We start from the raw sequence: 20,813 nt of genomic DNA, 5'->3' as shown, positions 1-20,813 counted from the left end.
TTAGCAGCAGAAACAGATGAAGAAAATGTAGAGAGGAGGGAGTGAAAAGATGCCAGGTCGTCAGGTAGTTTAGTTTTCTTCCATTTCCGCTCAGCTGCCCGGAGCTCTGTTCTGTGAGCTCGCAATGAGTCATCAAGCCACGGAGCTGGAGGGGAGGACCGAGCCGGCCGGGAGGATAGGGGACACAGGGAGTCAAAGGATGCAGAAAGGGAGGAGAGGAGGGTTGAGGAGGCAGAATCAGGAGATTGGAGGGAGAAGGATTGAGCAGAGGGAAGAGATGATAGGATGGAAGAGGAGAGAGTAGTGGGAGAGAGAGAGCGAAGGTTGCGGCGGCGCGTTACCATCTGTGTAGGGGCAGAGTGAGTAGTGTTGGAGGAGAGCGAGAGAGAAAAGGATACAAAGTAGTGGTCGGAGACATGGAGGGGAGTTGCAGTGAGATTAGTAGAAGAGCAACATCTAGTAAAGATGAAGTCAAGCGTATTGCCTGCCTTGTGAGTAGGGGGGGCGGTGAGAGGGTGAGGTCAAAAGAGGAGAGGAGTGGAAAGAAGGAGGCAGAGAGAAATGAGTCAAATGTAGACGTAGGGAGGTTGAAATCCCCCAAAACTGTGAAGGGTGAGCCATCCTCAGGAAAGGAACTTATCAAGGCGTCAAGCTCATTGATGAACTCTCCAAGGGAACCTGGAGGGCGATAGATGACAAGGATATTAAGCTTAAATGGGCTAGTGACTGTGACAGCGTGGAATTCAAATGAGGAGATAGACAGATGGGTTAGGGGAAAAATTGAGAATGACCACTTGGGAGAGATGAGGATTCCTGTGCCACCACCCCTCTGACCAGATGCTCTCGGGGTATGCGAGAACACATGGTCAGACGAGGAGAGAGCAGTATGAGTAGCAGTGTTTTCAGTGGTAATCCATGTTTCCGTCAGCGCCAGGAAGTCGAGGGACTGGAGGGTAGCATAGGCTGGGATGAAGTCAGCCTTGTTGGCAGCAGAACGGCAGTTCCAGAGGCTGCCTGAGACCTGGAACTCCAGGTGTGTGGTGCGTGCAGGGACCACCAGGTTAGAGAGGCAGCAGCCACGCGGTGTGAAGCGTTTGTGTAGCCTGTGCGGAGAGGAGAGAACAGGGATAGGCAGACGCATAGTTGACAGGCTGTAGCAGATGGCTACAATAATGCAGAGGAGATCGGAATGAAATGAACTAAACATCTGGGAAAGGAGAGAGCAGGGCCTCCCTCACCAAAAAAAATATAACTCTCCCAACTTCCACCTCAGAAACTATAATTGTTTCACTGAACCACCCGAATAAAAACTCTCCCAACTTCCACTTTAGAAATTAGAATTGTTGTAAACTACAGCGGTTCAATGTTTCAAGGAATGGACTCAACTTACTTTATTCAGCTAGCTAACTATGACACCATAGCTAACTAGCATGGTGTCATAGCATAGCTAACTAATATCTATCATATGGCACCCCAATGGTGGAACAATCTCCCTCACGACGCCAGGACAGCGGAGTCACTGACCACCTTCCGGAGACACTTGAAACCCTACCTCTTTAAGGAATTCCTGGAATAGTATAAAGTAATCCTTCTACCCGCCCCCCCCCCCCCCCACAAAATATATAAAATAAATAATATAATATAAAATAAATAACATTGTAAAGTGGTTGTCCCACTGGCTATCATAAGGTGAATGCACCAATTTGTAAGTGGCTCTGGATGAGAGAGCGTCTGCTAAATGACGTAAATGTAAATGTAATATTGACTGTGTTGTTGCAGGCATTGCCAGTCTACTGGCCAAGGGTTTAACCCCCGCAGCTGCAGATGTGTTCAGGACTACTGTCCAGCCCAAGGCTGCTCCACTACACCCCAGAGAAGACAGCTGCTCCTCCAAGTTGGGTCAGTTCTGTTGTTCATTACTTTATTTTCTCCTTACTGGTCCCTCCTGTGGGAATCGAAACCCACAACCCTGGCGTTGCAAGCGCCATGCTCTACCAACTGAGCCAGGGCGGGACCATCAGAGACACACTTAAAGCGTCCCGGAGTAGGGTAGGAGTGCTGATCTAGGATCAGTTTTGCCCTTTAGATTGTAATGCATACAGGCCCTGCACCTGATCAGTACTGCTCTGTGTGCTCAACAGCAGCCAATAGCTAGGCCATCCATACAGCTCTGTGGGCTCAACAGCAGCCAATAGCTAGGCCATTCATACAGCTCTGTGGGCTCAACAGCAGCCAATAGCTAGGCCATTCATACAGCTCTGTGGGCTCAACAGCAGCCAATAGCTAGGCCATTCATACAGCTCTGTGGGCTCAACAGCAGCCAATAGCTAGGCCATTCATACAGCTCTGTGGGCTCAACAGCAGCCAATAGCTAGGCCATTCATACAGCTCTGTGGGCTCAACAGCAGCCAATAGCTAGGCCATTCATACAGCTCTGTGGGCTCAACAGCAGCCAATAGCTAGGCCATTCATACAGCTCTGTGGGCTCAACAGCAGCCAATAGCTAGGCCATTCATACAGCTCTGTGGGCTCAACAGCAGCCAATAGCTAGGCCATTCATACAGCTCTGTGGGCTCAACAGCAGCCAATAGCTAGGCCATTCATACAGCTCTGTGGGCTCAACAGCAGCCAATAGCTAGGCCATTCATACAGCTCTGTGGGCTCAACAGCAGCCAATAGCCAAGCCATTCATACTGGTCTGGAACAGTACATGGCAGGCAGCACCTGATTTTAGTCAGATTGTAAATGACTCTGGATAAAAGCGTCTGCTGAATGACTGTGACTAAATTGTAAATTTAGTCACATAATGTAGTCATAGGTTTTGTGATCGTTGATTGATGCTCTGTGAACTGTCATTGTTGTGTTCTGAAGCCTTCACCTAACACAGTTATGATCAGACAGTACAGAGAGACTGTTCTCATGTAGACTAAAAGGCTCAGACAGAGATTACATTTACTGTTTGTTCTATACTTGATTATTCTAGACACATTGGGCCCATATTCATGAAGTGTCTCAGAGTAGGAGTCTTTCCTTTTAAAATGATAATGAATGGACCAGGGGGACCTGATCCTAGATCAACCCTCCCACTCTGAAACGCTTTATGAATACAGGACCACCCGGATCTCAGTCACATTTAATATGTCATCGTTTTTTGTATGATCATGGCTTCATGCTCAATGAACTGTCATTGTTTGTTCCGATAATACATAATATCATACAGGATAGTGCAGAACGAGACTATTCTCACATAGACTCGGACAGAGATGATCTCAATCACTGTGAACACTGCTGCCTGCTAATGCTTGGCCAGGCATGGAGAAAGAGCTCTTTCTCCTTGCAACATATCACTGCTGCCTGCTAATGCTTGGCTAGGCATGGAGAAAGAGCCCCCTCCTTGCAACAGATCACTGCTGCCTGCTAATGCTTGGCTAGGCATGGAGAAAGAGCTCTCTCCTTGCAACGGATCACTGCTGCCTGCTAATGCTTGGCTAGGCAAGGAGAAAGAGCTCTCTCCTTGCAACGGATCACTGCTGCCTGCTAATGCTTGGCCAGGCATGGAGAAAGAGCTCTCTCCTTGCAACGGATCACTGCTGCCTGCTAATGCTTGGCTAGGCATGGAGAAAGAGCTCTCTCCTTGCAACAGATCACTGCTGCCTGCTAATGCTTGGCCAGGCATGGAGAAAGAGCTCACTCCTTGCAACAGATCACTGCTGCCTGCTAATGCTTGGCCAGGCATGGAGAAAGAGCTCTCTCCTTGCAACAGATCACTGCTGCCTGCTAATGCTTGGCCAGGCATGGAGAAAGAGCTCTCTCCTTGCAACAGATCACTGCTGCCTGCTAATGCTTGGCCAGGCATGAAGAAAGAGCTCTCTCCTTGCAACAGATCACTGCTGCCTGCTAATGCTTGGCTAGGCATGGAGAAAGAGCTCTCTCCTTGCAACGGATCACTGCTGCCTGCTAATGCTTGGCTAGGCATGGAGAAAGAGCTCTCTCCTTGCAACAGATCACTGATGTGAGATCAGCTTGGCATGGAGAAAGAGCTCTCTCCTTGCAACGGATCACTGCTGCCTGCTAATGCTTGGCCAGGCATGGAGAAAGAGCTCTCTCCTTGCAACGGATCACTGCTGCCTGCTAATGCTTGGCCAGGCATGGAGAAAGAGCTCTCTCCTTGCAACGGATCACTGCTGCCTGCTAATGCTTGGCCAGGCATGTAGAAAGAGCTCTCTCCTTGCAACGGATCACTGCTGCCTGCTAATGCTTGGCCAGGCATGGAGAAAGAGCTCTCTCCTTGCAACGGATCACTGCTGCCTGCTAATGCTTGGCCAGGCATGGAGAAAGAGCTCTCTCCTTGCAACGGATCACTGCTGTGAGATCAGCTTGGCATGGAGAAAGAGCTCTCTCCTTGCAACGGATCACTGCTGTGAGATCAGCTTGGCATGGAGAAAGAGCTCTCTCCTAGCAACGGATCACTGCTGTGAGATCAGCTTGGCATGGGACCTCTTACTGTTTGTTCTATACTTGATTATTCTAGACACATTGGGCCCATATTCATGAAGTGTCTCAGAGTAGGAGTCTTTCCTTTTAAAATGATAATGAATGGACCAGGGGGACCTGATCCTAGATCAACACTCCCACTCTAAAACGCTTTTATGTATACAGGACCACCCGGATCTCAGTCACATTTAATATGTCATCGTTTTTTGTATGATCATGGCTTCATGCTCAATGAACTGTCATTGTTTGTTCCGATAATACATAATATCATACAGGATAGTGCAGAACGAGACTATTCTCACATAGACTCGGACAGAGATGATCTCAATCACTGTGAACACTGCTGCCTGCTAATGCTTGGCCAGGCATGGAGAAAGAGCTCTTTCTCCTTGCAACATATCACTGCTGCCTGCTAATGCTTGGCTAGGCATGGAGAAAGAGCCCCCTCCTTGCAACAGATCACTGCTGCCTGCTAATGCTTGGCTAGGCATGGAGAAAGAGCTCTCTCCTTGCAACGGATCACTGCTGCCTGCTAATGCTTGGCTAGGCAAGGAGAAAGAGCTCTCTCCTTGCAACGGATCACTGCTGCCTGCTAATGCTTGGCCAGGCATGGAGAAAGAGCTCTCTCCTTGCAACGGATCACTGCTGCCTGCTAATGCTTGGCTAGGCATGGAGAAAGAGCTCTCTCCTTGCAACAGATCACTGCTGCCTGCTAATGCTTGGCCAGGCATGGAGAAAGAGCTCACTCCTTGCAACAGATCACTGCTGCCTGCTAATGCTTGGCCAGGCATGGAGAAAGAGCTCTCTCCTTGCAACAGATCACTGCTGCCTGCTAATGCTTGGCCAGGCATGGAGAAAGAGCTCTCTCCTTGCAACAGATCACTGCTGCCTGCTAATGCTTGGCCAGGCATGAAGAAAGAGCTCTCTCCTTGCAACAGATCACTGCTGCCTGCTAATGCTTGGCTAGGCATGGAGAAAGAGCTCTCTCCTTGCAACGGATCACTGCTGCCTGCTAATGCTTGGCTAGGCATGGAGAAAGAGCTCTCTCCTTGCAACAGATCACTGATGTGAGATCAGCTTGGCATGGAGAAAGAGCTCTCTCCTTGCAACGGATCACTGCTGCCTGCTAATGCTTGGCCAGGCATGGAGAAAGAGCTCTCTCCTTGCAACGGATCACTGCTGCCTGCTAATGCTTGGCCAGGCATGGAGAAAGAGCTCTCTCCTTGCAACGGATCACTGCTGCCTGCTAATGCTTGGCCAGGCATGTAGAAAGAGCTCTCTCCTTGCAACGGATCACTGCTGCCTGCTAATGCTTGGCCAGGCATGGAGAAAGAGCTCTCTCCTTGCAACGGATCACTGCTGCCTGCTAATGCTTGGCCAGGCATGGAGAAAGAGCTCTCTCCTTGCAACGGATCACTGCTGTGAGATCAGCTTGGCATGGAGAAAGAGCTCTCTCCTTGCAACGGATCACTGCTGTGAGATCAGCTTGGCATGGAGAAAGAGCTCTCTCCTAGCAACGGATCACTGCTGTGAGATCAGCTTGGCATGGGACCTCTGCCCCACTAGCCCTGCCACGGTGGCACTCAGAGCATTGTGTTGAGATGTGATTGCTACAACACAGACCACAACAGGTCCTTCTCCTACACCCCTACTACGTTTCTGGAAACCCGATCCAATCTGTAAATGGGATTTATTCCCCTTGATCTCTTTGGTTCCTTATTGATGTCTCTTTCTGTGTAATTCCCCCATCTACTGTATATTTAAAGAGGCTGCATGTCTGTCTGTCTGTCTGCCAAGAGAGTGAGACAGGGTCCAGTCAGGTTTGACAGTGATGGCTGTATCTACCTAGTTACACAAATTGATGTACTAACACTTAACTGTTGTACTGTTGTACCGTCTTTACCAGCACTGAGTGTCTTTACTAGCTCTGAGTGTCTACTAGCTCTGAGTGTCTTTACTAGCTCTGAGTGTCTTTACTAGCTCTGAGTGTCTTTACTAGCTCTGAGTGTCTTTACTAGCTCTGAGTGTCTTTACTAGCTCTGAGTGTCTTTACTAGCTCTGAGTGTCTTTACTAGCTCTAAGTGTCTACTAGCTCTGAGTGTCTTTACTAGCCCTGAGTGTCTACTAGCTCTGAGCGTCTCTACTAGCTCTGAGTGTCTTTACTAGCTCTGAGCGTCTTTACTAGCTCTGAGCGTCTTTACTAGCTCTGAGTGTCTACTAGCTCTGAGTGTCTACTAGCTCTGAGTGTCTACTAGCTCTGAGTGTCTTTACTAGCTCTGAGTGTCTTTACTAGCTCTGAGTGTCTACTAGCTCTGAGTGTCTTTACTAGCTCTTGAGTGTCTTTACTAGCTCTGAGTGTCTTTACTAGCTCTGAGTTTCTACTAGCTCTGAGTGTCTTTACTAGCTCTGAGTGTCTACTAGCTCTGAGTGTCTTTACTAGCTCTGAGTGTCTACTAGCTCTGAGTGTCTTTACTAGCTCTGAGGGTCTTTACTAGCTCTGAGTGTCTACTAGCTCTGAATGTCTACTAGCTCTGAGTGTCTTTACTAGCTCTGAGTGTCTTTACTAGCTCTGAGTGTCTACTAGCTCTGAGTATCTACTAGCTCTGAGTGTCTTTACTAGCTCTGAGTGTCTACTAGCTCTGAGTGTCTTTACTAGCTCTGAGTGTCTTTACTAGCTCTGAGTGTCTTTACTAGCCCTGAGTGTCTTTACTAGCTCTGAGCGTCTCTACTAGCTCTGAGTGTCTTTACTAGCTCTGAGCGTCTTTACTAGCTCTGAGCGTCTTTACTAGCTCTGAGTGTCTACTAGCTCTGAGTGTCTACTAGCTCTGAGTGTCTACTAGCTCTGAGTTTCTACTAGCTCTGAGTGTCTTTACTAGCTCTGAGTGTCTTTACTAGCTCTGAGTGTCTACTAGCTCTGAGTGTCTTTACTAGCTCTGAGTGTCTTTACTAGCTCTGAGTGTCTACTAGCTCTGAGTGTCTTTACTAGCTCTGAGTGTCTTTACTAGCTCTGAGTGTCTTTACTAGCTCTGAGTTTCTACTAGCTCTGAGTGTCTTTACTAGCTCTGAGTGTCTACTAGCTCTGAGTGTCTTTACTAGCTCTGAGTGTCTACTAGCTCTGAGTGTCTTTACTAGCTCTGAGTGTCTTTACTAGCTCTGAGTGTCTTTACTAGCTCTGAGTGTCTTTACTAGCTCTGAGTGTCTACTAGCTCTGAATGTCTACTAGCTCTGAGTGTCTTTACTAGCTCTGAGTGTCTTTACTAGCTCTGAGTGTCTACTAGCTCTGAGTGTCTTTACTAGCTTTGAGTGTCTACTAGCTCTGAGTGTCTTTACTAGCTCTGAGTGTCTTTACTAGCTCTGAGTGTCTTTACTAGCTCTGAGTGTCTTTACTAGCTCTGAGTGTCTTTACTAGCTCTGAGTGTCTTTACTAGCTCTGAGTGTCTACTAGCTCTGAGTGTCTACTAGCTCTGAGTGTCTACTAGCCCTGAGTGTCTTTACTAGCTCTGAGTGTCTTTACTAGCTCTGAGTGTCTTTACTAGCTCTGAGTGTCTACTAGCTCTGAGTGTCTTTACTAGCTCTGAGTGTCTTTACTAGCTCTGAGTGTCTTTACTAGCTCTGAGTGTCTTTACTAGCTCTGAGTGTCTACTAGCTCTGAGTGTCTTTACTAGGTCTGAGTGTCTTTACTAGCTCTGAGTGTCTTTACTAGCTCTGAGTGTCTACTAGCTCTGAGTGTCTTTACTAGCTCTGAGTGTCTTTACTAGCTCTGAGTGTCTTTACTAGCTCTGAGTGTCTACTAGCTCTGAGTGTCTTTACTAGCTCTGAGTGTCTTTACTAGCTCTGAGTGTCTACTAGCTCTGAGTGTCTTTACTAGCTCTGAGTGTCTACTAGCTCTGAGTGTCTACTAGCTCTGAGTGTCTACTAGCTCTGAGTGTCTACTAGCTCTGAGTGTCTTTACTAGCTCTGAGTGTCTTTACTAGCTCTGAGTGTCTACTAGCTCTGAGTGTCTTTACTAGCTCTGAGTGTCTTTACTAGCTCTGAGTGTCTTTACTAGCTCTGAGTGTCTACTAGCTCTGAGTGTCTTTACTAGCTCTGAGTGTCTACTAGCTCCGAGTGTCTTTACTAGCTCTGAGTGTCTACTAGCTCTGAGTGTCTACTAGCTCTGAGTGTCTACTAGCTCTGAGTGTCTACTAGCTCTGAGTGTCTTTACTAGCTCTGAGTGTCTTTACTAGCTCTGAGTGTCTTTACTAGCTCTGAGTGTCTTTACTAGCTCTGAGTGTCTACTAGCTCTGAGTGTCTTTACTAGCTCTGAGTGTCTTTACTAGCTCTGAGTGTCTACTAGCTCTGAGTGTCTTTACTAGCTCTGAGTTTGCAGGTAGCGTGTAGTTCTGAAGGTTTTATTGGTAATGGTTATGATAGGTGGATGTTTTACCTACTTTATAAGCCCTATCTACTGGATAAGAGAGTCCGCTACATGACAAACATGTATTTTTGAAACAGAATTTAAAGAAAAGGTTTTCCCCTTAGCCCTGACAGAGAAGCCATTGCAGGGTCAGAAGGAGTTGACCTGGGGCAAGGATCCTGGCCCCTCCCACAGTCACGGCAGAGAACGCCTGTCCACCTCCGCCATCCACACCCCGCCCACCTCCGCCACCTCCAAGAGCTCCGAACACAGGCAAATGTCCCAGGGAGCCGCACGGCTTGCACCCCTCCACCCCCAGGTTAGTACCTCCTGTCTCACCCCTCCACCCCCAGGTTAGTACCTCCTGTCTCACCCCTCCACCCCCAGGTTAGTACCTCCTGTCTCACCCCTCCACCCCCAGGTTAGTACCTCCTATCTCACCCCTCCACCCCCAGGTTAGTACCTCCTGTCTCACCCCTCCACCCCCAGGTTAGTACCTCCTGTCTCACCCCTCCACCCCCAGGTTAGTACCTCCTGTCTCACCCCTCCACCCCCAGGTTAGTACCTCCTGTCTCACCCCTCCACCCCCAGGTTAGTACCTCCTGTCTCACCCCTCCACCCCCAGGTTAGTACCTCCTGTCTCACCCCTCCACCCCCAGGTTATTACCTCCTGTCTCACCCCTCCACCCCCAGGTTAGTACCTCATGTCTCACCCCTCCACCCCCAGGTTAGTACCTCCTGTCTCACCCCTCCACCCCCAGGTTAGTACCTCCTGTCTCACCCCTCTACCCCCAGGTTAGTACCTCCTGTCTCACCCTTCCACCCCCAGGTTAGTACCTCCTGTCTCACCCCTCCACCCCCAGGTTAGTACCTCCTGTCTCACCCCTCCACCTCCAGGTTAGTACCTCCTGTCTCACCCCTTCACCCCCAGGTTAGTACCTCCTGTCTCACCCCTCCACCCCCAGGTTATTACCTCCTGTCTCACCCCTCTACCCCCAGGTTAGTACCTCCTGTCTCACCCTTCCACCCCCAGGTTAGTACCTCCTGTCTCACCCCTCTACACCCAGGTTAGTACCTCCTGTCTCACCCTTCCACCCCCAGGTTAGTACCTCCTGTCTCACCCCTCTACCCCCAGGTTAGTACCTCCTGTCTCACCCCTCCACCTCCAGGTTAGTACCTCCTGTCTCACCCCTTCACCCCCAGGTTATTACCTCCTGTCTCACCCCTCCACCCCCAGGTTATTACCTCCTGTCTCACCCCTCCACCCCCAGGTTAGTACCTCATGTCTCACCCCTCTACCCCCAGGTTAGTACCTCCTGTCTCACCCCTCCACCCCCAGGTTAGTACCTCCTGTCTCACCCCTCCACCCCCAGGTTAGTACCTCCTGTCTCACCCCTCCACCCCCAGGTTAGTACCTCCTGTCTCACCCCTCCACCCCCAGGTTAGTACCTCCTGTCTCACCCTTCCACCCCCAGGTTAGTACCTCCTGTCTCACCCCTCCACCCCCAGGTTAGTACCTCCTGTCTCACCCTTCCACCTCCTCATCTCTTGTGACTAGGGTTGCAAAACTCTACTTGTCACCAGAGCTAGTAAAGAAACTAGCCTTTTGGGGGCCCTAAGCAATTTTGTCAGGGGGCGTAGAGAAAATGTTGCAGTTTTAAAGCAAGTTTTCTGCAATTCTGCTCATTTTGCCATGGGGTGGAGATCATTTTTTTTAGTAGTTTTCCTGCAGTTCTACACATTTGCTATGGGGTGGAGATGACAATTTGCTGTTTTAAAGCTGATTACCTGATTTCAGCTTGTAACAGACTGTTAGGTTGTCAGCTTGTAACAGACTATTAGGTTGTCAGCACATGGTTGATGGTTCGGAGATGACCTTCAACTAGTCTCTGTATCCATGATTGTTATTTGTGATGAGAGTGAAGAGAAGGCTACCACTTATTTGAAGCATGTTTTTGATGTACCAGGGCATTTGATTGGTCAGTACCCATTTCAAGGTCTCATATGTAGGGAAATACAACCATGGACCACCTCATTCTAACCGTTATTCAATCAAACTGCAGCCTTTAGTATCTCAGACTCACCCAGTGTTTTGATACGTAGTTCTGATGTTTGCTTCTCTGTTCTCTAATCCAGTATTGCTTTGTCTCTCTCCAGTGTCTCCCTGCTCTGGCTTCCACAACCGTCAGTAAGTTCTCCTTCACCATCCTAGAGGGCCGCATCAACCCCGTGGCCCCAGACTTCTGCCGCTTCAAGCAGCACTACTGCCTGTGCTGGGGCCTGCTGGTGGAGGTGCTGTGGGGGCTGGCGAGTCTGCTGAGGCGCTATGCCGTCCCCATGGCCAGGGTCAACGGAGAGAGGCTGGTAGAGCTGGCACAGGTGGGTGAACTTCACTCAACTTTACAACGTTTTCCCCCTTTACAACGTTTTCCTCTACGGTGGGAACTGCGATCGAAATCAACATAATATGAAAAACATCTGACTGTGCAAGACTTAGTCTGTGATTTTGTTTTAGGCAGAGCGCATCGGAGGAGGATTCTATTGCATTGACAGGTGGTGGCGAGTAGATGTGTTTGTTTTGAGATCAAAGCACAGAGCTGCGTGTAGCCGCGCGTGTTCATATTCTTTGCTAGTTAATTAAGCCCTGCATAATGTTTTTAAAAAAACACCTCATGGAATGTAGGCCTACATTGAACACCACACATTGGCTGCTACTGTAGGCAGTATCATAGCTAGATCAGCTATTTGCATGTTAAAATGTTACGGGATGCATTTTCATTTTTCTTTATGGTAGGCCACTCTGGTAGTCCTACATTATGATCAAATAGCCACAGTAGCCTACTTGGCCACTGTTAAAACTGTAACTTAAAGTGGGTACAGCCTCAGTGTTCACAGTAAACGCGTGCCGGAAGTTGCACGGAATTTTCCACAACATTCAAGTTTGCTCACAGCAGACCTGAAATTTGCTCAGTACTGGATACATTTTTTTTGAAGATACATTGGTGCAATCCCATTACGGATGACTGTCCGTCTCCTTGTCCAGGGCGGGGATCTGGACTGGGCCGTAGGAGGAGGAGGAGGAGGAGGAGGAGGAGGCAGTAGCTCGGTGGAGTGTCTCCTCTCGGTGCTGGAGAACAGAGAGGAGGTTTGGGACCTGGTGTACCGACCAGGGCAGCGCTACCGGGGGGAGGGAGGCACAGAGGCAGCCGCGGCACGGATCCAGAGCTGCTGGAGGCGCCACTGGGCCCGCAATGCCTACCTGCGCCACCGTCAAAGGAAGTGGGCGGCAGGGACCATCGCTATCTCCTGGCTGATGCACGCTCAACTGGTCCGCGTCAGGAAGAGCCTGCAGGAGAGCAGGAGGACACACCTGGACAACTACCGCATCAGGGGACAGGTCTGTCTGTCCGTCCGTCCGTCTGTCTGTCTGTCTGTCATACCTAGATGAGCTCACCCAGCACATTACACTTCTGACTGAGCAGAGAATCCTCTGTACCCTTGATAGTCTGACATCTAAATTAGACGTCTGTTTTGATATAACAGCACTATGTACCCTCAGATTCTCTGTCTGTCTCTGTCTCTGTCTCTGTCTGTATATGTCTGTGCCTCTCTCTGTGTCTCTCTGTGTCTCTCTCTGTATCTCTCTCTGTGTCTCTCTCTGTGTCTCTCTCTGTGTCTCTCTCTGTGTCTCTCTCTGTGTCTCTCTCTGTGTCTCTCTCTGTGTCTCTCTCTATGTCTCTCTCTGTGTCTCTCTCTGTGTCTCTCTCTGTGTCTCTCTCTGTGTCTCTCTCTGTGTGTCTCTCTGTGTCTCTCTCTATGTCTCTCTCTATGTCTCTCTCTGTGTCTCTCTCTGTGTCTCTCTCTATGTGTCTGTGTCTGTCTCTGTTTGTGTCTGTGTCTCTGTCTGTGTCTCTGTCTCTGTCTGTGTCTCTGTCAGTGCATCATATCCATCTCAGTTCAGATGTCTTGTCTGTCTTGTCTCTGTGCTAGCCTGTCATCTTGGTTTTAACATCTTCATGGACTCAACCGGTCTATTAATTAGGACTAGTGCCCACCAGTTAATTTACTGCTACCGTGTGTGTGTGTGTGTGTGTGTGTGTGTGTGTGTGTGTGTGTGTGTGTGTGTGTGTGTGTGTGTGTGTGTGTGTGTGTGTGTGTGTGTGTGTGTGTGTGTGTGTGTGTGTGTGTGTGTGTGTGTGTGTGTGTGTATGTGTGTAAGTGTGTCTGTGTGTTTAGTGTGTGTGTCTTCAGGACAGTCCCATCACTGATCCATGTTCTTGTCCTCCTCCAGTATCTGTCAGCCAACTGGAAACACATCCAGTCTTCCAGGAGGACCATCATACACATCCCATCACTGGGTAGGTAGCTCTCCCTCACTCAGACACACTCACACTCACCACCAGCTAGACTGGCACTGCTCAAAAAAGGTCTGCGGTCTCTGCAGGAAAACCATGAGGAGACCATGAGAGTCTGAATGCCAGGGAGGGAGGGAAGTGAACATAAAGATTTTACCTCTATCACCATTTAATTTGGAGTTAAAGCTAATGAATAGCCATTAACCATTAGACACAGAAGATGTGTTCTGCCCCCCATGACAATTTACAACTATTGGATGAAATACTGTATCTTGTTTCTACAGTATCCATCGTGGGTCATCTAGATAGCCTCCTTTGTCAGTTAGAATGAGTAAAGCACACGACTTTGAGTTTGTATTTGTATTTATTATGGATCCCCATTAGTTCCTGCCAAGACAGCTGCTACTCTTCCTGGGGTTTATTATGGATCCCCATTAGTTCCTGCCAAGGCAGCAGCTACTCTTCCTGGGGTTTATTATGGATCCCCATTAGTTCCTGCCAAGGCAGCAGCTACTCTTCCTGGGGTTTATTATGGATCCCCATTAGTTCCTGCCAAGGCAGCAGCTACTCTTCGTTGGGTTTATTATGGATCCCCATTAGTTCCTGCCAAGGCAGCAGCTACTCTTCCTGGGGTCCAGCTAAATGAAGGCAATTATACATTTCAAAAACATTATAACAGATAACAGATTTCACAACATACAGTTGAAGTCGGAAGTTTACATACACCTTAGCCAAATACATTTAAACTCAGTTTTTCACAATTCCTGACATTTAATCCTAGTAAAAAGTCCCTGTCTTAGGTCAGTTAGGATCACCACTTTATTTTAAGAATGTGAAATGTCAGAATAATAGTAGAGAGAATGATTTATTTATTTCAGCTTTTATTTCTTTCATCACATTCCCAGTGGGTCAGAAGTTTATATACACTCTATTAGTATTTGGTAGCATTGCCTTTAAATTGTTTAACTTGGGTCAAACATTTCGGGTAGCCTTCCACATGCTTCCCACAATAAGTTGGGTGAATTTTGGCCCATTCCTCCTGACAGAGCTGGTGTAATTGAGTCAGGTTTGTAGGCCTCCTTGCTCGCACACGCTTTTTCAGTTCTGCCCACACATTTTCTATAGGATTAAGGTCAGGGCTTTCTGATGGCCACTCCAATACCTTGACTTTGTTGTCCTTAAGCCATTTTGCCACAACTTTGGAAGTATGCTTGGGGTCATTGTCCATTTGGAAGACCCATTTGCGACCAATCTTTAACTTCCTGACTGATGTCTTGAGATGTTGCTTCAATATATCCACATAATTTTCCTTCCTCATGATGCCATCTATTTTGTAAAGTGCACCAGTCCCTCCTGCAGCAAAGTACCCCCACAGCATGATGCTGCCACCCCCGTGCTTCACGGTTTGGATGGTGTTCTTCGGCTTGCAAGCGTTCCCCTTTTTCCTCCAAACATAACAATGGTCATTATGGCCAAACAGTTCTATTTTTGTTTCATCAGACCAGAGGACATTTCTCCAAAAAGTACAATCTTTGTCCCCATATGCAGTTTCAAACCGTAGTCTGGCTTTTTTATGGCGGTTTTGGAGCAGTGGCTTCTTCCTTGCTGAGCAGCCTTTCAGGTTATGTCGATATAGGACTCATTTTACTGTGGATATAGATACTTTCGTACCTGTTTCCTCCAGCATCTTCACAAGGTCCTTTGCTGTTGTTCTGGGATTGATTTGCACTTTTCGCACCAAAGTACGTTCATCTCTAGGAGACAGAACGCGTCTCCTTCCTGAGCGGTATGACGGTTGCGTGGTCCCATGGTGTTTATACTTGCGTACTATTGTTTGTACAGATGAACGTGGTACCTTCAGTCATTTGGAAATTGCTCCCAAGGATGAACCAGACTTGTGGAGGTCTACAATTTCTTTTCTGAGGTCTTGGCTGATTTCTTTTGATTTTCCCATGATGTCAAGCAAAGAGGCACTGAGTTTGAAGGTAGGCCTTGAAATACATCCACAGGTACACCTCCAATTGACTCAAATGATGTCAATTAGCCTATCAGAAGCTTGTAAAGCCATGACATCATTTTCTGGAATTTTCCAAGCTGTTTAAAGGCAAAGTCAACTGGAATTGTGATACAGTGAATTATAAGTGAAATTATATGTCTGTAAACAATTGTTGGAAAAATTACTTGTGTCATGCACAAACTAGATGTCCTAACCGACTTGCCAAAACCATAGTTTGTTAACAAGACATTTGTGGAGTGGTTGAAAAACAAGTTTTAATGACTCCAACCTAAGTGTATATAAACTTCCGACTTGAACTGTATGAAGTGTGTGCCCTCAGGCCTCTACTCTACTACCACATATCTATAACACAAAATCCATGTGTACATGTGTGTATGTTATCATATGTTTGTGTTGCTTCACAGTCCCCGCTGTTCCATAAGGTGTATTTGTATCTTTTTTTTTAAATCTAATTTTACTGCTGGCATGACTTACTTGATGTGGAATAGAGTTCCATGTAGTCATGGCTCTATGTAGTACTGTGCGTCTCCCATAGTCTGTTCTGGACTTGGGGACTGTGAAGAGACCTCTGGTGGCATGTCTTGTGGGGTATGCATGATTGTTCGACCTGTGTGCCAGTAGTTCAAACAGACAGCTCGGTGCATTCAACATGTCAATACCTCTCACAAATACAAGTAGTGATGAAGTCAATCTCTCCTCCACTTTGAGCCAGGAGAGATTGATATGCATATTATTAATGTTAGCTCTCTGTGTACATCCAAGGGCCAGCCGTGCTGCCCTGTTCTGAGCCAATTGCAATTTTCCTAAGTCCCTCTTTGTGGCACCTGACCACACGACTGAACAGTAGTCCAGGTGCGACAAAACTAGGGCCTGTAGGACCTGCCTTGTTGATAGTGCTGTTAAGAAGGTAGAGCAGCGCTTTATTATAGACAGACTTCTCCCCACCTTAGCTACTGTTGTATCAATATGTTTTGACCATGACAGTTTACAATCCAGGGTTACTTCAAGCAGTTTAGTCTCCTCAACTTGCTAAATTTCTACATTATTCATTACAAGATTTAGTTGAGGTTTAAGGTTAAGTGAATGAAAGCCGCTCTGAAGTCTAACAAAACAGCCCCCACAATGTTTTATCAATTTCTCTCAGCCAATCATCAGTCATTTGTGTAAGTGCTTGTTGAATGTCCTTCCCTGTGGTCCTCTGTAGCTCAATTGGTAGAGCATGGCGCTTGTAACGTCAGGGTAGTGGGTTCGATCCCCGGGACCACCCATAGGTAAAAATGTATGCACGCATGACTGTATGTTGCTTTGGATAAAAGCGTCTGTTAAATGGCATATTATTTTATTAATTATTTTATTACAAGTGTGCTGAAAGTCTGTTGTCAATTTGTTTACTGTAAAATAGCATTGTATCTGGTCAAACACAATATTTTCCAAAAGTTTACTAAGGGTTGGTAACAGGCTGATTGGTCGGCTATTTGAGCCAGTAAAGGGGGCTTTACTATTCTTAGGTAGGGGAATGACTTTTGCTTCCCTCCAGGCCTGAGGGCACACACTTTCTAGTAGTCTTAAATTGAAGATGTGGCAAATAGGAGTAGCAATATCATCTGCTATTATCCTCAGTAATTTCCCATCCACGTTGTCAGACCCCGGTGGCTTGTCATTGTTGATCGACAAAAAAAAAAAAACGTACCTCTTCCACATTTACTTTACGGAATTCAAAATTACAACGCTTGTCTTTCATAATTTGGTCATATACAGTGGAGAGAACAAGTATTTGATACACTGCCGATTTTGCATGTTTTCCTACTTACAAAGCATGTAGAGGTCTGTAATTTTTATCATAGGTACACTTCAACTGTGAGAGACGGAATCTAAAACAAAAATCCAGAAAATCACATTGTATGATTTTTAAGTAATTAATTTGCATTTTATTGCATGACATAAGTATTTTATCACCTACCAACCAGTAAGAATTCCGGCTCTCACAGACCTGTTAGTTTTTCTTTAAGAAGCCCTCCTGTTCTCCACTCATTACCTGTATTAACTGCACCTGTTTGAACTTGTTACCTGTATAAAAGACACCTGTCCACACACTCAATCAAACAGACTCCAACCTCTCCACAATGGCCAAGACCAGAGAGCAGTGTAAGGACATCAGGGATAAAATTGTAGACCTGCACAAGGCTGGGATGGGCTACAGGACAATAGGCAAGCAGCTTGGTGAGACGGCAACAACTGTTGGCGCAATTATTAGAAAATGGAAGAAGTTCAAGATGACGGTCAATCACCCTTGGTCTGGGGCTCCATGCAAGATCTCACCTCGTGGGGCATCAATGATCATGAGGAAGGTGAGGGATCAGCCCAGAACTACACGGCAGGACCTGGTCAATGACCTGAAGAGAGCTGGGACCACAGTCTCAAAGAAAACCATTAGTAACACACTACGCGGTCATGGATTAAAATCCTGCAGCACATGCAAGGTCCCCCTGCTCAAGCCAGCGCATGTCCAGGCCTGTCTGAAGTTTGCCAATGACCATCTGGATGATCCAGAGGAGGAATGGGAGAAGGTCATGTGGTCTGATGAGACAAAAATAGAGCTTTTTGGTCTAAACTCCACTCGCTGCGTTTGGAGGAAGAAGAAGGATGAGTACAACCCCAAGAACACCATCCCAACCGTGAAGCATGGAGGTGGAAACATCATTCTTTGGGGATGCTTTTCTGCAAAGGGTACAGGATGACTGCACCGTATTGAGGGGAGGATGGATGGGGCCATGTATCGCGATATCTTGGCCAACAACCTCCTTCCCTCAGTAAGAGCATTGAAGATGGATCGTGGCTGGGTCTTCCAGCATGACAACGACCCGAAACACACAGCCAGGGCAACTATGGAGTGGCTCCGTAAGAAGCATCTCAAGGTCCTGGAGTGGCCTAGCCAGTCTCCAGACCTGAACCCAATAGAAAATCTTTGGAGGGAGCAGAAAGTCTGTATTGCCCAGCGACAGCCCCGAAACCTGAAGGATCTGGAGAAGGTCTGTATGGAGGAGTGTGCCAAAATCCCTGCTGCAGTGTGTGCAAACCTGGTCAAGACCTACAGGAAACGTATGATCTCTGTAATTGCAAACAAAGGTTTCTGTACCAAATATTAAGTTCTGCTTTTCTGATATACTTATGTCATGCAATAAAATGCAAATTAATTACTTAAAAATCATACAATGTGATTTAATGGATTTTTGTTTTAGACTCTCACAGTTGAAGTGTACCTATGATAAAAATTACAGACCTCTACATGCTTTGTAAGTAGGAAAACCTGCAAAATCGGCTGTGTATCAAATACTTGTTCTCCCCACTGTATACTTAGATTTGTAGTGTCAGCGTTTGTTGCTGGCATGTCATGCCTAAGTTTGCTAATCTTGCCAATGAAACTATTATTAAAGTAGTTGGCAATATCAGTGGGTTTTGTGATGATTCAATAATTGATGGAGCGGAGTTTGCCTTTTTGCCCAAAATTTCATTTAAGGCGCTCAAACTTTTTACTATCATTCTTTATGTCATTTATCTTAGTTTCATAGTGTAGTTTCTTCTTCTTTTTATTCAGTTTAGTCACATGATTTCACAATTTGCAGTACGTTTGCCAATCGGTTGTACGGCAGACTTATTTGCCATTCCATTTGCCTCATCCTTCTCAACCATACCATTTTTCAATCTTCATCAATCCACAGGGATTTAACAGTTTTTACAGGCATTTTCTTAATAGGTGCATGCTTATTAGTAACTGGAATAAGCAATTTCATAAATGTGTCAAGTGCAGCGTCTGGTTGCTCGTCATTACACACCACGGACCAACAAATATTCTTTACATAAACAACATAAGAATCACTACAAATCTTCTTGTATGACCTCTTATACACTATATTAGGCCCAGCCTTTGGAACTTTGGTTTTCCTAGATATGGCTACTATATTGTTATCACTACATCCAATGGATTTGGATAATGCTTTCAAACAAATTTCTGCAGCATTAGTAAATATATGATCAATACATGTTGATGATTTCATTCCTGTACTGTTTGTAACTACCCTGGTAGGTTGATTGATAACCTGAACCAGGTTGCAGGCACTAGTTACAGTTTGAAGCTTTTTCTTGAGTGGGCAGCTTGATGTAAATATTTAAATCACCCAGAAAGTATATATCTCTATTGATATCACATACATTATCAAGCATTTCACACATTTTATCCAGATACTGACTGTTAGCACTTGGTGGTTTATAGCAGCTTCCCACCAGAATGGGCTTTAGGTGAGGCAGATGAACCTGTAGCCATATTACTTCAACAGTATTTAACATGAGATCCTCTCTAAGCTTTACAGGTTCTGAACATAAACAGCAACACCTCCACCTTTGGCATTTCTGTCTTTTCTGTAGATCTTATAACCATGTATTGCTACCACTGTATCATCAAAGGTATTATCTAAGGGAGTTTCAGAGATTGTCAGAATATGAATGTCATCTGTTACTAGCAAATTATTGATTTCATGAACCTTGTTTCTTAAGCTACATATGTTAACGTGGGCTATTTTTAACACTTTTCTGGGATGCTTAATTGTTTTTCTTTCTTTATTGGGAAGCTTAGCAGAGGTAGACATGCTCAAGTTATTTTTATTAGTGCGGGGTGAGCTGCACACAGTGGACTTCCTACTAGGGCACACCACCTCAGTGCTAACATTATTATTCTGGTTCATAGGCATATGATTACTGCATACAATAGCTGTAGGATCAGCAGAGGCATTCAGGGCAGTAAGAGGGACATAAATTAGGTTACTTACATTGTGTCTTCCAGCGCCCCTAGGATAATGTACATTTGCTGAAGCGTTATGACAACTCAGCGACACAATGGTAGGGATTCAATTAGCTGGATTTGATAAGTCATTGTCTCAACGCAGCCTTATAATGTTGTGAAAGGATCCAGGAACCCAAATGATTTGGGTGGATCCCATCCTCCTTATAATACGAGCTTTGTTTCCAGAAGGTATCAAAATTGTCAATAAATATTACACCCACAGAGCTGCAATAGTTTCAACTGCAATCAGGCTTGCATTCTCAATCCTTAATAAACAGTTGTCTCAAATGATTATTAGAGCTAATTACAAGCAGATGGAATGTTTTATGTGCACTCCGGGCCTCAGAGGAGTAGAGTGATGTGTGTGTGTGTTTGCGTGCCTTTGTGTTTGCTGCTGTGTTGAGCTAGGAGAAGATAATTAGCTAGTTGAACCCCATTGTTGTTAATTAGCCGGAAGTCAATCATTTAATTTAATTACCATGATCCATCGGAGGATTGTCTCTCTCTCACAGCACTGGCAGGTCAGCCAGGCAGACCACCAGACAGACACACAGGGAAGTCCTCTACACATTATCACTATGCTGTGTTTCTGTGTGGTTGGGTTCTATTTGAGGTTCTAACCCAGTGTTCTCTGTGTGCCAGGTCAGGGTCTTATGTGACTCTGTGTATAGCAGACTGGGTTAGGTTGTAACCCTGTGTTCTCTGTATAGCAGA

General features: G+C 46.3%; 1 protein-coding gene across 1 annotated transcript in view; it reads left to right on the top strand.

Annotated features, from left to right (window-relative positions):
- Positions 1 to 20,813, top strand: part of iqch (IQ motif containing H) — a gene marked incomplete at its 3' end in the record, with an annotated part of 126,524 nt that overhangs the window by 20,180 nt on the left and 85,531 nt on the right. Inside the window, 5 exon segments of the mRNA XM_084185687.1 lie at positions 1,780 to 1,899; positions 9,016 to 9,209; positions 11,048 to 11,269; positions 11,934 to 12,287; positions 13,182 to 13,248. Of these exon segments, the coding sequence (XP_084041813.1) occupies positions 1,780 to 1,899; positions 9,016 to 9,209; positions 11,048 to 11,269; positions 11,934 to 12,287; positions 13,182 to 13,248 (957 nt within the window).

The sequence above is a fragment of the Coregonus lavaretus genome (genome assembly GCF_964263955.1).
Source record: "Coregonus lavaretus genome assembly, chromosome: 21".
In the NCBI taxonomy this organism is placed as follows: Eukaryota; Metazoa; Chordata; class Actinopteri; order Salmoniformes; family Salmonidae; genus Coregonus; species Coregonus lavaretus.
This window is presented reverse-complemented; position numbering and strand designations above follow the sequence as displayed.